General features: G+C 41.5%; 1 protein-coding gene across 12 annotated transcripts in view; it reads left to right on the top strand.

Moving 5' to 3' along the window:
- The window catches only part of LOC125900452 (ryanodine receptor 3-like), a 157,059-nt gene that overhangs the window by 83,396 nt on the left and 59,782 nt on the right, over positions 1-13,881 (top strand). For all 12 annotated transcript variants that reach the window (XM_049595456.1, XM_049595457.1, XM_049595447.1 and 9 more), the window contains 4 exons: positions 104-911; positions 1,290-1,490; positions 4,225-4,327; positions 4,945-5,076. In XM_049595456.1, the coding sequence (XP_049451413.1) occupies positions 104-911; positions 1,290-1,490; positions 4,225-4,327; positions 4,945-5,076 (1,244 nt within the window). The remainder of the gene's footprint in view (positions 1-103; positions 912-1,289; positions 1,491-4,224; positions 4,328-4,944; positions 5,077-13,881) is intronic.

The raw sequence follows: 13,881 nt of genomic DNA, 5'->3' as shown, positions 1-13,881 counted from the left end.
TTTTGGTGTCTTGTGTGGTAAATAACACCCGTCTGTCCTCTAAATAGCCTGAAACAGAACATCAGTATGTATTTTGCTGATCTTTTCTCCCTTCTTTTCAAAGGTGTGTGGACATCATGGAGCTGTCTGAGCAGGAGGACATGAGGAAGTTCCACTACCACACCCTGAAGCTCTACTGTGCCCTCTGCGCTCTGGGCAACACCCGTGTGGCTCACGCCCTCTGCAGCCACCTGGACCAATCCCAGCTCTTGTACACCATTGACAATCAGTACCTGTCGGGCATGTTACGCGAGGGCTTCTACAACGTCCTGATCAGCACGCACCTGGAGACGGCAAAAGAGGCGCGGCTCATGATGAAAGACGAGTTCATCATTCCTGTCACGGCTGAGACACGCTCCATTCGTCTCTTCTCCGACGCGTCAAAAAAGCACCTCCCGCCAGGGGTGGGGCTTAGTACCTCGCTCAAACCCCGCCTCAACTTTGCTCCACCCTGTTTCATCAGCACCAAACGGGAGCAGCATTTCTATAGTCCCCAGATCCCACTGGACGCATTGAAAGAGAAAGCAATTTCAATGTTGACTGAGGCCGTTCAGGGTGGAGGCCCCCATATCCGAGATCCTGTAGGAGGAGGTGTGGAGTACCAGTTTGTGCCAATCTTGAAACTTATCAGCACCTTGCTGACTATGGGTGTGCTAGGTAGCGAGGATGTCCATAAGATCTTATTGCTCATCGACCCCAATGTTTTCAGAGAGGCACGTGAGGAGGGGTCCTCAGGGGCCACAGACAAAGAAGGGCTCACAGGAGCTGAGGAGAAGGCGGTGGAAGCTGGAGAAGAGGAGGCAGCCAAAGAGGCTAAACAGCCACTGAAAGGACTGCTGGAGAAGAGGCTGCCTGAGCCCGTCAAACGACAGGTATGAACAGATATGGCATCATCATTGTATATGTGTTAAACCTCAGTGTAAACCACTGACACAAATCACCACAACATGTGTAATCAATTAACATCTCCATCTACACGTGTCAATTCCCAAAGCGAACACAGCTGTGCTCTCAGTCCCATGCTCTATCACTGTAATAGACCCATTCAGGAGTCAGTCAGATATGAAATGGCTCTGTCTCATATTGAACAAATGATCTCTTAAATGTTTCTTTAATAAGTGGAATGATGTGAAGCCATATGGCTGTTTGTATGTATTCCTAATAGACTTGCTCGTACCAGCTGCATCGAGGTGCGCAACAGTGATGCAACGGTATTTGTTGTCTGTCTCCTCCCCCTGTCTGTTCCCCAGATGTGCGAGCTGCTTCACTATTTCTGCGACTGCGAGTTGAAGCACAGAATCGAGGCCATCGTGTCTTTCTCCGACAGCTTCGTCTCCAAGCTGCAGTACAACCAGAAGTTCCGCTACAATGAGCTGATGCTGGCCCTCAACATGTCGGCTGCTGTCACGGCAAAGAAGACCAAAGAGTTTAGATCGCCCCCTCAAGAGCAGGTGAGATGAGGTCATAGGTGACTTAAGGCTGCTGGGTGGGAGGTAAAGGTGGTTAGAAACACTAAGGTAATCGTACTTACAAACCAGTTCAGGGTGTAGGTTCAAGTCACCACTTAATCAGTCTCCGAACTCATTGGGTATCAGTCTGATGAGGATAAGCCTCTGGGGGCAATGGCCAATATTCTGGGGGCCAAGACTCACTCTTCTATGTGCCAGGCATTTTGGCTAATCTTTTTAAAAAAACATCTGTATAGGATTGCAGACAAATAAAAAAAACAAAACAAACAAAAAAAACAGCTAAATCAAAGCTTCTTTGTCTTTGACGATAGCCGCCAGGTTCTAAGATTGCATTTCGGCCCATGCATCTGTTGCCTACAGATTCTACATACATACATACAGATACCTGTTTATAGAGATTACTACCTAATTGATCCTTCGCTATGTCCCGCCCCACAGACTGGCTAATCATAATGTAGCATCAGGCCAGATCAGACCAGGGTCCAACAACAACTCAGCTGTGCTCCATTGACTCTAATGCAGTCGTTTCAGATTTTCTTCATTTTCAGTTTTGTGGATTTGGAGCTAAATGTTGTGCCTGGGCCACGTCGTGTATTAACAGTTGTTCCAAAACCAAACTCAAACCCTGAAAAGTGTAGGGTTAGCTAGCTAGCTACTGAAGATATAGCCTACTGAATGTATACACATGCTGCTTTTACTTTTTAATGATTATAACAGTGAAAAAAGGCAGACCCTGCTGTACAGGAACCAGTGAAGGGAAGCAGGGAAACTTTGCTGATATTCAACCAGCTCTGTGTCATCGTGTTGTAAACAGATGAAAGTTGTTTGACTTCCCCCGGAGATCCTTGACAGTCCAGCAGCACGGGGGCAAAGCCAAGCACCGCTCATCTGCACACACTGGGATGCCACACAGCTGGTTCAATATGGGCAAAGTCTCCCTTTATATTCATTGTCCTGTGTGGCGATCAGCAGTGATGTGGTGGTTCACTTTTACACTGTGATCTGTAGCCTATAGTTCGGCTTTAGCTTCTAACTATCTTTGTCTGTTTGACTGTAGAGCCCTCTGTCTGCTTCTCTCTGGAATCACTGTTTCATTTTTACAAAAATATGATAATTTTTCTTTAGGGAGTGCAGTTAGTTACAGTGTGGGCTCCATGCTTACTGCGATAGCTTGACAGACCATCAAAAAGGGGCGGGGCTTAGCGAAAGGTTAGTTGTCTGTTGTGCTAGCTGTACATTTTCTGCCTCAGGAATCAGGCAACATTTAAATAACTACATTTTTATGTTTTATCTATATAGTATATGATAAAATGGAAATGGAAAATGGAAAAAATAAGCAATAAACACTGACATCTCCCTATTAGTAACGCGAGGCATGATGTCACATTGGTGTTTTTTGCCCGTGAATACCTAAAATTTAAGCAACTTTTACATTTTAAACAGAATGAAATAACTACATCGATTCCGTTAGCATACTTAAAGGCCCTGCACATCTGCATAGGTGTTTTCGCGCATCCTGGCTCATTAAACCACTGCTCAGTTTGAGCTTGGGCAGACTCCATGCACCACTAAGAAAGATGAAAATAAAGGTGTCATTTGTACCACCACAGCAGGTGCAACAAAGCCCACTGGAGAGTGAGGAAGATGTCACTCAAACACAGTCTGCACACTCCCACACACTCCTGAGAAAAGCTCTGATCATCATCTGTGGTTTAAACATTTTGATAACCACTGATCTATGCTAACCTGCCAGAATTGTACAAATGAAAGATACTGAAACAGCATCTACCTATCATGAAAACCACATCATGCACTCTCTTATGTGTAACAAGATGTACATTTTCAAGTGGAGAAATGTACTTCTGCTTCTTTAAGATGAAGTCTTAGGTAAGACTCTAGACTGCCACTCCACACTGTGGGGAATAATGATACAGTAACAACTCTTTTCACCTACTTAAGGTGCAGTTGACATCTCTATCCCAGCACTTTCACAACAATTCGCACCTCTGTTTAGGTGATTCTGACGACTCTCACATGTCTGCCATGTGACCACCGTGATGCTCAGGTGCAAACCAGCCACAGAGAGTCGATACCAGGAGCTGTGCATCAGTTAGATCTTACAGTAAAGCACACATCACTCTATGACAACTGACCAAAAAGAAAGCCTGGAGGCTCACTGCTTCAAATGATGCATGAAACTGGATAATTCAGAGGGGAAGCTGTTACATAACTCCAGTAATTTTCCACATACATAGCTAATTTCTCTCCCCATCCTCAGATTCCCTTTTTAGTTTTTGCTTCATGAAAAATTCCTTCATTTTGGTCCCAGGGTGAATGAGCGCCGGTCCTCTCTTCAAATGTTGCAAGCACTCTCTTTTGTGCGTGTTGAACAAAGCCTCAAGGCGAATTCATCCTTCTTCTCTGTGGTGTCATTGCTCCAGTGAGCGCCAGCACACACACACACACATACAGTAGCCCTTTAGGGTCACAGCTGGAGATGGAGTTCAGTGCTTCACAGCTACTTTAATGACTTGTCATAGTGTCCTTCGGTCTGTGAGTGCCGAGGGAGAATTGGCCACTTAAGCTGTTTTTTCTTGTGAATCCGACAATGAGATCACATCATGTTCATGCGATTGCTGTTGAAAGAAGAGAGGGATCAGAGAGACGAAGAATTACCAGACATTGTTTATGCATTTCTTGTGTTTCCATACTTTAGATCAACATGCTGCTGACCTTCAGTATGGGCGAGGACTGTCCGTGTCCGACAGACATCCAGGAGGAACTGTATGATTTTCACAACCAGCTGCAGCTCCACTGTGGTGAGATGCTGCTCTTGAGAAACATTTATGAGCAGCTTTATCTTTATCATGAAACATGCATTGTTGTATTTCACTTGATGCAGATACATCTTATATTGCTGCTATTGATTGTAGAATTTATTACAGACATTTTACAAAGGCAGCATGAACTTGCAGCGTGGGTGGAAAATTATTAACATGGAGAAAATCTAATAGAAAATATAGAAAACATATAAAGTTGTGTGTTTCTGTCCGCTGAATTGTTCGAGTCATTGCTCTCAGAAATTCTTTTTCCTTCTCTGCATCTCCCTCTATCTCCCGGCACAGAAGTTATAGTTGAGTGCATCTCACATTGCTCTGACATCTTGATGTTTTGATAAATAATTGACTTGCTCAGCCCTCTGTGGTACAACCAATCTAATGGCAGTTTCAGCCACACCACATACAGTAACGCCGACCTGCCATGCCACCCTCCACATACAACACAATGAAAAACAACTTGAAATTTGCCAAGAAATAGGAGATGCTGCACATCCAGTGCCACACATCATTCACATGACATACGTACTAACCCCACGGGGAGAGCAGAGGTATTGCTGTAATATGCTCTGTGCGCTGTTTGTGTTTGTGTTGTGCAGGGATCCCTATGGAGGAAGATGAATACGAGCAAGATACATCGATCAGAGGCCGCCTCATGATGCTGGTGAACAAGATCAAAGGCCAGGCTCACAAAGCGGAGGAGCCCACAGAGAAGGAACAAGCTGCACCATGTGAGGAAGTCACTGTTTTTATTGCTTCATAATATTAGCGAAGATGCAGTGAACCTCCTGTATCAGTCTACCCGGGTGACAAACACATTTCTGACTGGACTGGAGGATGTGGGTTAAAGCTTTTTCGTGCACATGTTCACATTTAGTTTCTGATCTAAATTAATTTTTTAGAAAGTTGATCCAGTAGTAGCTACATACCGAAACAGCAGCAAGAACAATGAGCATTAAAGGTCCAGTGTGTATGCAGATTGTGTGTCAGAGAACAACTACGCAAAAACCCCAGAATGCAAACACGTGAATGGCCTTACCTGTAGCCAGTGTGTGGTTTGTCCATTCTGGGCTACTGTAAAATATGGGTGGGCAATATGGCCCTAAAATAATATCACGATATTTCATGGTATTTTTGTGATAACGATATTCTTGACGATATGACAAATTAGGGAAAAAAAATAAAATAATATTATATATATATATATATATATATATATATATATATATATATATATATTACATTTATTTTCTAAATATTTATATGCAGATATGTAATAATAATAATAATAATAACAAAAAATATATGTTATTATTATTAATTTAAGAACATAGAATCGCAGAAAATTAAGTGATATAGACAAAAAGGATCTCTCATTTTTTTGTTTGTAAACAACAACACTAACTCAGAGTGAGATTCAGATTCTGTATACAATATTAATAGTTCAACAAAATAAAATCTATCACAAATTACACATTTAAACAGCTCTCAAATACAACAAGAAAATGTACCCTGAGATCTTTATATATAAATCAACAGGTGATTTCCTTCTTTTAGCAAAATCATAATTAGGGTCCGGGCAGCTAAGCTGCTATTGACACTATTGTAATCCTAGGTATTCTTCTTCTTCTTCTTCTTCCAAGGAAATCATTTTAAACATCAGTTTTTCACTTATGGAGCAAATCAATCATTGTTACAAACAAATTACCAACATCTCCATGCTGTCTAGATGCAATATGTGTATTTTCAGATTTTTGTCTTAATAACTGAATTTTTTACAGTGGTTTCAAATCTGCCTTTCCATGCACGGATGGCTGCTTTCCTACAGTGAACAGTGAATGGCTTACTCAATTTGTGAAGCCACTGTTGAGTTGCTACTTGCCAATTAGCTCAGAGCGGTAGATGACATCTTAGGTTCCAGAGGTTGCAGGTTTGAGCCTCAACTGGTGCAGAATCCACATTGTAATGTAATCATCTTCTTGTGCTCCAGCTTATTGCTTAAAATTGCCTGAGCGTGACTGATCACTGTGCAGCATCTTCAAGTCTTTTTTCTGCTAGAAAATCTGCCTTCTCATGCTTAAAAAAAAACAAACTTTGCACAAAGATCCAGTGTCAATACTTCAGTGTGAAACCATCTGAGGCTTCTCACTTTGCACATAGCTCAACTAGTTAAACATCAGTTTTTCACTTATGAAGCAAATCAATCATTGTTAAAATAAATTACCAACATCTCCATGCTCTCTAGATGCAATATGTGTATTTTCAGATTTCTGTTTCGATAACTGAATTTTTTACAGTGGTTTGAAATCTGCTTTTCCATGTATGGACGGCTGCTAAACCCGCACGTCTGGCTTAGTCAGTTTGTGAAGCTACACATGAATTGTCACTGACTAATTAGCTCAGTGAGATAGAAATTGATTCTTAGTCTCAGAGGTTGTGAGTTCAAGCCTCAGCTGATGCAAAAAGCAGATTGTGCTGCTAAATTTCTAAATGTCTTCCAATTCTTCTGCTTGTTGCTCAGAATTGCCTAAAAATGCCCGGACCCGACCCATCGCTGCACAGCAGCTATAATTGATTGAGTTGTTTTTTTTTCTCACCTGGACCTTTATGCTCTCCCATCTCTCCTCTAATCATCACGCTGTGACCTGTGTCAGGAAGTTATGCTATGATAACTATCACACGTTCACATATATGTACTTTTTTGTCGAGCGGCAAGTGGTATGAAAGTTTAGATTACCAAAGGTTTATGACAAAATCACTTGACGACGCCAACTCCTGTGTGTACACGGCGAGAGAGGAGAGGGAGAGACGTGCTGCTGCCAGAGGAGCCGCTGCCTGAGTTCCCTCTGAGTGGTAAAAGAGTCTGAGAAGTCCGAGGCTGTTCATAAAACATTCAGGACGCCACAGTTTATTCCACACTACTGAAGCTTCTCCTCTTTTTAGAACCACCATGGAGTCTGTAAAAATTTAGCTTACAGTCACGCTTGTTGTTGACGTGGGTAACAGTATGACATCAATATGTCAGCAAGTCGAAATATCGCGAGTATCACGATATGAATTTTTCATATGATAATAAAAATTATACCGGTATTATTGTGAATGAGATGATATGGCACACCCCTACTGTAGAACAACATGGCGGACTCTGTGGAAGAGGGCACAGACATAAACAGCTCATTCTAAGCTAACAAAAATAACAATGCTTAGTTTCAGGTGATTGTTAACTAATGAAAACACAGTTAAGAATATTATACATCATTTCTGGCAATAGATGCCGCTAAATTCTACACTCTGAAGCTTTAAAGTTTTAGGAACCTTTTACTCTTCATAAGATTTTATTTCTGAGTCCATGTCTCCAAAACTTGCCAAGAAAAATGTTTTTGACATTGAAGTTGTTCTCTTGCTATACTGCCTGAGCAATATTTGTTATTTTCCCATAAAAGCACAAGCTCTTACACACAAGTTATCACTTTACTCTCCGCTGAATTCTGCTTGTTTATGGTGTTTTCACTTCTTTCTGTACGGTCTCTCTCTCTCTCTCTCTGTGTGTTCTTAGCTTAGAGGGAGACGAGAATTAAAAGCAGGAGCTCCTGTACTGCAGCTCCAGAACCCTCGATCTTGCCTCTATTTGTCTGCCAGTGTCATGTGGACTGAGTCACCGGGTGGCAGTCATTTCCATTTCAATTTCTTTTCAATTTCGTTATGGTAATATGGAGCCGGTGTGGAGGAGAGGCTCTGGAGTGAAGAGCGTCTTCCGTCTGCCGCTCCGGGGAGATGAGAGAGGAGCGATGAAAGGAAAAAACATCGGTGATAAAACCAAATCCTTCACCTGATTAAACCCATAGACACATAGGGACATGCACGGGCCTGGCGGCACAATCGTCAACACACACACCGGAACAAAAAAACATTTCAATCACAGTACTCAATAACCACGGTGCCACAACAGTATAAATGCAGAACAAGCTGTATCTAATTTTCTATCTCAAGTATCACTCTGTGTGAGGGACCAATCAAGTGGATCATTGCAAGTTATGACTTAACTGGTAGCAAACGCAGTCTGCTTGTTGTGTTGGTCTTCAATATGGACAGCAGCGTGTGTTTTGTGAAACTGCTCTCACTGTTTGGGTTTTATTTATTAGCGTGAGTGTCTATTTATGGCAGCAGCTTTCTCTTATTTATAACCTTTTCTGAGAATTACCCTGCTCTGGCTATAAAACAAGATGTGTGTTTTTAATTACCTAGATAGAGACTAACCAATGTGAGTCAGGGTATTTTATTGCTTCTGAAACCCCCTCTAAGAAATTGACCAACACCATACCATCCCCTGTCTATTCTTAAAAGCAATGCTGGCAACAGGAAGTGGCCAAGTTGCACATGGATAAATTTGGGCTGAAATATGTGATGCTGAAAGGCAATCTCTCCGTGGGGATTTGGTGTGACCCTGACGTGGAGCACATGAGACCGCCACGCTGATCTCCAAGGAGCCATGCTGGATGAAAATAGGGGAGTTTGTATTTCCCTTAAAAGAGTGCTTTGGTGGCGGCGGTCTCTGCAGGCTGATGTGTACGGGCTGATTGATTAGAAGGCTGGTGTGTGATGGCAGCTGCAGTTCAGGAGCGTCACATCGACTTCTGTGGCAGCTAGAGGCGTCAGAAAGCGAGAGAAGGGAGTGGAATAATTTACAATCTCTGCGGGCGAATTCTCTTATCTGCTGAAAGTGTTTCTTCTTTGAATCATTTTGAGATTATATATACTGTACGCTATTGTTGAAGCTTGATATGGAGGCCATGTTTGTTCATCTTTTTTCCTTCCAGTGGCTTTGGTGAAGTAAATTAAGATGTAGTGTCTGGCTTTCTTAGAATATGTGTTTATTATTTTTTGAGAGAAGGACAAAAATATGAACAAAAACAATCATAGTTAAATGAAATACATAGCAAAGTACAAAAGTGTGTAGATGTGTGTTGTAAATTCCATGATGGAGGACGACAGGAAGCTAAAATATTTTTACCTTGAACAGCAAAGCCTTCTACTGTTACCATCGCTGATATTGCCTGCTGGCCTCACCTCATTATACCGTCCTGCTCCTGTCCACTAACATGATATCCTCTTTGCCGTCTCACGTCTGTCAGATTCCATGTGAACACAGCATTACTCTGGAAGAATTTCATTACAGGGCCCCAGGTCTTATCGAACACACCTCCTCTATCTTTATTATCATCACGGTCTCAACCACAGCTCATATGTGGGCACAGCAGTGGTTCTCACATGGTGTGCCATTTTGTAATAACCACACATTATTATGGCAATATTCAACAGGGACTATTTGAAAAGTTATGAATTAATTTTTACACTAATTTCCGAAAAAGAGGCAAACTTTGGCTAAAAAATGTAATTTGATTTAATTTAAAAAACCTTCACAGGGAGCCTATTTGTTGCTGTTTATGCTTAGGATTTACAAGTGTGTGACACATCAAAAGCCCTGATTGGGAGCCAGTGTGAGGGATGATAACATTTAAAAGGAGAAAGCCATGAGTGGGACAATGCACAGAGCAAATTATAAAAAAAACACCAGGGAGGACAAGCTACCACCTAAAGAAAAGATAAAAAAAAAAACTTAGGGAAAATAAATAAATTTAGGGAAATTAGGGAAACCTTAGACAGGTACTAAGGTTTCCCTAATTTTATTGTCTCATGTCATGATAAGAGTAATGACACATGTTATAGAAGCTGTTATGCTCAGATATCAATACAGGTGTGCCTTGAGATTTTGGCTTGTCCTTAGCCCTTGCTTTTGGCACAAAAAGTTTGAAAACACTGGGGTACAGAGTCCACTTTCTGCACTTGCAAGATAAACTTATTTGCAATCACCATTCCAAACAAAACAGACATTTTTCCATAGTTATTGGCAAAAGACAGGGAAAAGGTAAGGATGGCTGAGAGCAGGTCATGTTTCCCAAGTTTCCCAAAAGCCTCTGAGAAACAATGAAAGTTGCTTTACCAGTAAATATAAAATTTAGCTCATGAAAAGAATTTAAAAATATATTTTGATTCATGTTTGACAACCAAACACAGGATGTACAATAACACAAAGAGCCGACAAGCCAAACCAGATGCTCTGTACTCAGAGCTAATTGCTAGCATCAGAATGCTAACATGCTCAGGCTGACAATGCTGCAAATGTGCCGATTCTTAGCAGATAATGTTTGCAATGTTTATCATTTTAGTTAGCATGCTAACATAATGCTAGTTAGCACAAAACTCCATGTACAGCAGAGGCGGATGCCAGGGTGTCTACAGCTCCCTAAACAGTCTTCAAATGTCTTAAATTCAGTGTTACAACCATAAGGCCTGTAAATGGTCGTATATTTAAATTTGTGAGGTCTTCACTACTACAAACATTCTATCTAATTTCATTATCCTTTTTTTAAATTTCTTTTCATGAAAATTATTTAAGCCTTTCTATGTAAAAGTCCATATTTCAAGTGTTATAAATCTTTAAAAACTATGATACTGTCATTTTACTTCATACTTGCACCTACCTGTTGGCAAAATGTAGATTGACTTATCTCACTCTAATAACCATATTCCTATATCACACTTACCTCTTCACAAGACCATATATATACTACTTATCTGCAGTGTTTACCTGCCATGCTTAAGTAAGTGAAGCCTGAAAACATTTGTCCAAATATCTGTCCTAAATTTGGTTAAAAGTTGTCTTCAGAAGGTCTTAAGAAGCATTACATTTAACTGTCTGATACCTGTAGACACCCTCAATGGAAATGTTTCGCAGATATTTGGTCACAAACCACTGAACTCGTTTGCTTAGTATATATTATGTTTGGTCATGTTGATACAGTTTATGATTTGTCCTATTTTGTTTGGAATCAGATGTATATTTTTGTGGGCACAGTGTGTGAGGAGTGTATGTGACAGTTGGTATATATGTTGAAAAACCAAAATAAAATCTTATATGAGAGGAGGGTTTGCCAGGACGCAGGAGGATGGCCAGAGTGAAAATGACATGATATATCCCGCACTGTTACTGCAGCTATAACTTCTCCTCTTTGCACAGTGAGAGCCCGAAGATACAAAAGGCGCCGTCGTCTTTGCCATTATTTCACGGGGATGAAGTAAGAGGAGCGCAGAAGTCGTTTTCCTCCTCTGATGAATGGTTTATCCACCAGAAGCATTTAATGCTCAGACATGATGACTTGCCTCGCACAAGTGTGTGTGAGCGCACAGGGGATTGTGTGTGAACCCTCACATCATGAAAAACCGCTGGCTCCCATCAGCGTAACACTGCACTGGTCCGATTTGTTTGTTTGGGTGTAGCGAGGGCAGAGTGCTGGAGGGGTGTATTCAAGAGCAAAACAGAGAGGGATGGAACGAGCGGGCGTGTTTGAGAGTGTGACAGAATGAGAGTCAGGTGTTGTGAAGCATCTTGGCTGAGAGGAAGAAATGTCGCTTCTCATTTTGGAGCAAGCTGGTGCTTCTGCCCTTTCTCTGACACCCACGCGACTCTCGGTGGCAGGATCGGTTACCGCTGACTGTGACATTCTGCTGGCTCCCCACCCATCACACACACACACACTTGCAGTGATTGACAGCCTTGCATCAAATAGTCTTTGGGAAAACAACAGATGTAATCAACCAAACAGACGCAGGGGTCTTAAAAACACAATCACCTAATTGCAATACTTTTAAGAAAATCAATGGCGTATAAATGGCTCAATATTTTATGGTTCTGAGTTGTTTAATTGACGTCTTTCTCTGCTGTGTGTATTCATACCCCAGACTCACAAATTTATGTGCACATCCGCACCCACACTCCATATTGATCCAGCCTTAATGAAGCCTTAAGGGTAACCCACATACGAGCTGTCCAAACAAATGTCTCACTTTAACCACAGAAGCAAAATATTGTACTGTACAGAACTATTAATACTGTGTCCACTTCCCCTGCGTACTCCGTTACATAACAGGGTTTCCTCTCCGCTCTGCTGAAAATGTGCCTTTTCATGAATGAATGTTTGTTTTCCAAGAGAACAGAAAAAACTCTGGCATCATTAAAACACAGCTGATTGCCTCTCCTTCAGAAGCTGGGGCTCATAGAGGTGACGAATACACGTGTGCAGTCGTATTAGCTTGACTTAAGCCACGCGAAAGACTTTGAAGCAGCTATGTGTCTTTTTGTGTGTGTGCTCAAGGTCTTATTTGCATCACAGAGCCAGTTTGGGAATAAAAGGAGCACCCAGTCGAGCAAAGGACCTTTTAACGTCAGTCTAATATAATCTGTATTATAAGTTTATAGTAATGATGTAGCTTTGATAGCCTCCGAAAGCAGCAAAGCGTAGGAGGATACTACACTATATTTACTGTGCAACATTAAAGCTGCACTAATCAATATTTTCATCGTAACAATTGATCACATGGCTGTGTGTCATGTCACTGAGCTCATTTGTATTGATGAACCTGCAGAGAATTATTATCCAGCTCTGCAGTTCCTCTCTACTGAGCATTTTAGCGTCTTTCAGCTTGTTTTCTTTTTATTGCCCAAATCTTTACTGCTTTGAGTCACTCTTGCTGCTTTCATCAGCATCGTTTCCAGGGACGTTAGCTTACTTGCTTGTACATTAGGTAAAACAGTCTAACATTACTCTCTCAGTTACGAACCAGAATCATCTGGCAGGCTCTTGCGTCCTCTGCCGTGACAGAAAAAGTCCGGTTTGTCTGCTGCAAGCAGATGCTGGGGTTCATAGAGCCAAACTGGGAGCAGCGAGAAGAGCCCGAGAGGTGAGGAAGAGATCACAGTGGGGGAGGCGCAGGTGCTCCTGCACAAGGCGACCCTCCTCTGTGCAGGGTCCAAATAGGAAAGAGGAAAAATTAGGGGTTTAACGATCCATTAATCTGCATCGATATATTGATTCCATGATTAATGATCCAGTATCATCGATACAAAGTGAAAACATATAATCCATATTGTCATCTTTAGGGCACGCTTTTAGTTTGTGTCTGTGTCACTGTCAAAGAGCGGTAGGCAGATGAAAAGCAGTCAAGAGTATGACGATGAGGATACTGTTATTTACTCGGGAATAAATCAGCAGTGTGGAAATATTTTGGATTTTGGAGAAAACATGGGACAACAGATTGAGCACATGCCATGTGTAGATGCTGTTATGAGACAAAACGTTACGTTACCTGCCTGGTCGGGCATCTCATCATGCTAACTTCTCACCACAGCTTCAACAATGTTAGTCTGAAAAAACGTGCAGGCAGGCTGAAATTCAAAAGTGCTGTTCTGTCCGGAGACGTATCGACGTTAACTAATGATAAGTAAGGAAAAAAAAGACATAACGTAATTTCTTAAGCTATGAGATGTAAAAAGTTTCTTAGCCGCTTTGTTAATTTATGCAGTGTAAACATGCTACAGTAAATAATGTGTGACTAGCAAAAAACAATGTTGAGTCCATAAAATAAATCACATGTAGTAAGTGTTAACTGCTATGACATAATGTATAATGATAAAGGGC

The sequence above is a fragment of the Epinephelus fuscoguttatus genome, linkage group LG14 (assembly GCF_011397635.1).
Source record: "Epinephelus fuscoguttatus linkage group LG14, E.fuscoguttatus.final_Chr_v1".
NCBI lineage: Eukaryota > Metazoa > Chordata > Actinopteri > Perciformes > Serranidae > Epinephelus > Epinephelus fuscoguttatus.
This window is presented reverse-complemented; position numbering and strand designations above follow the sequence as displayed.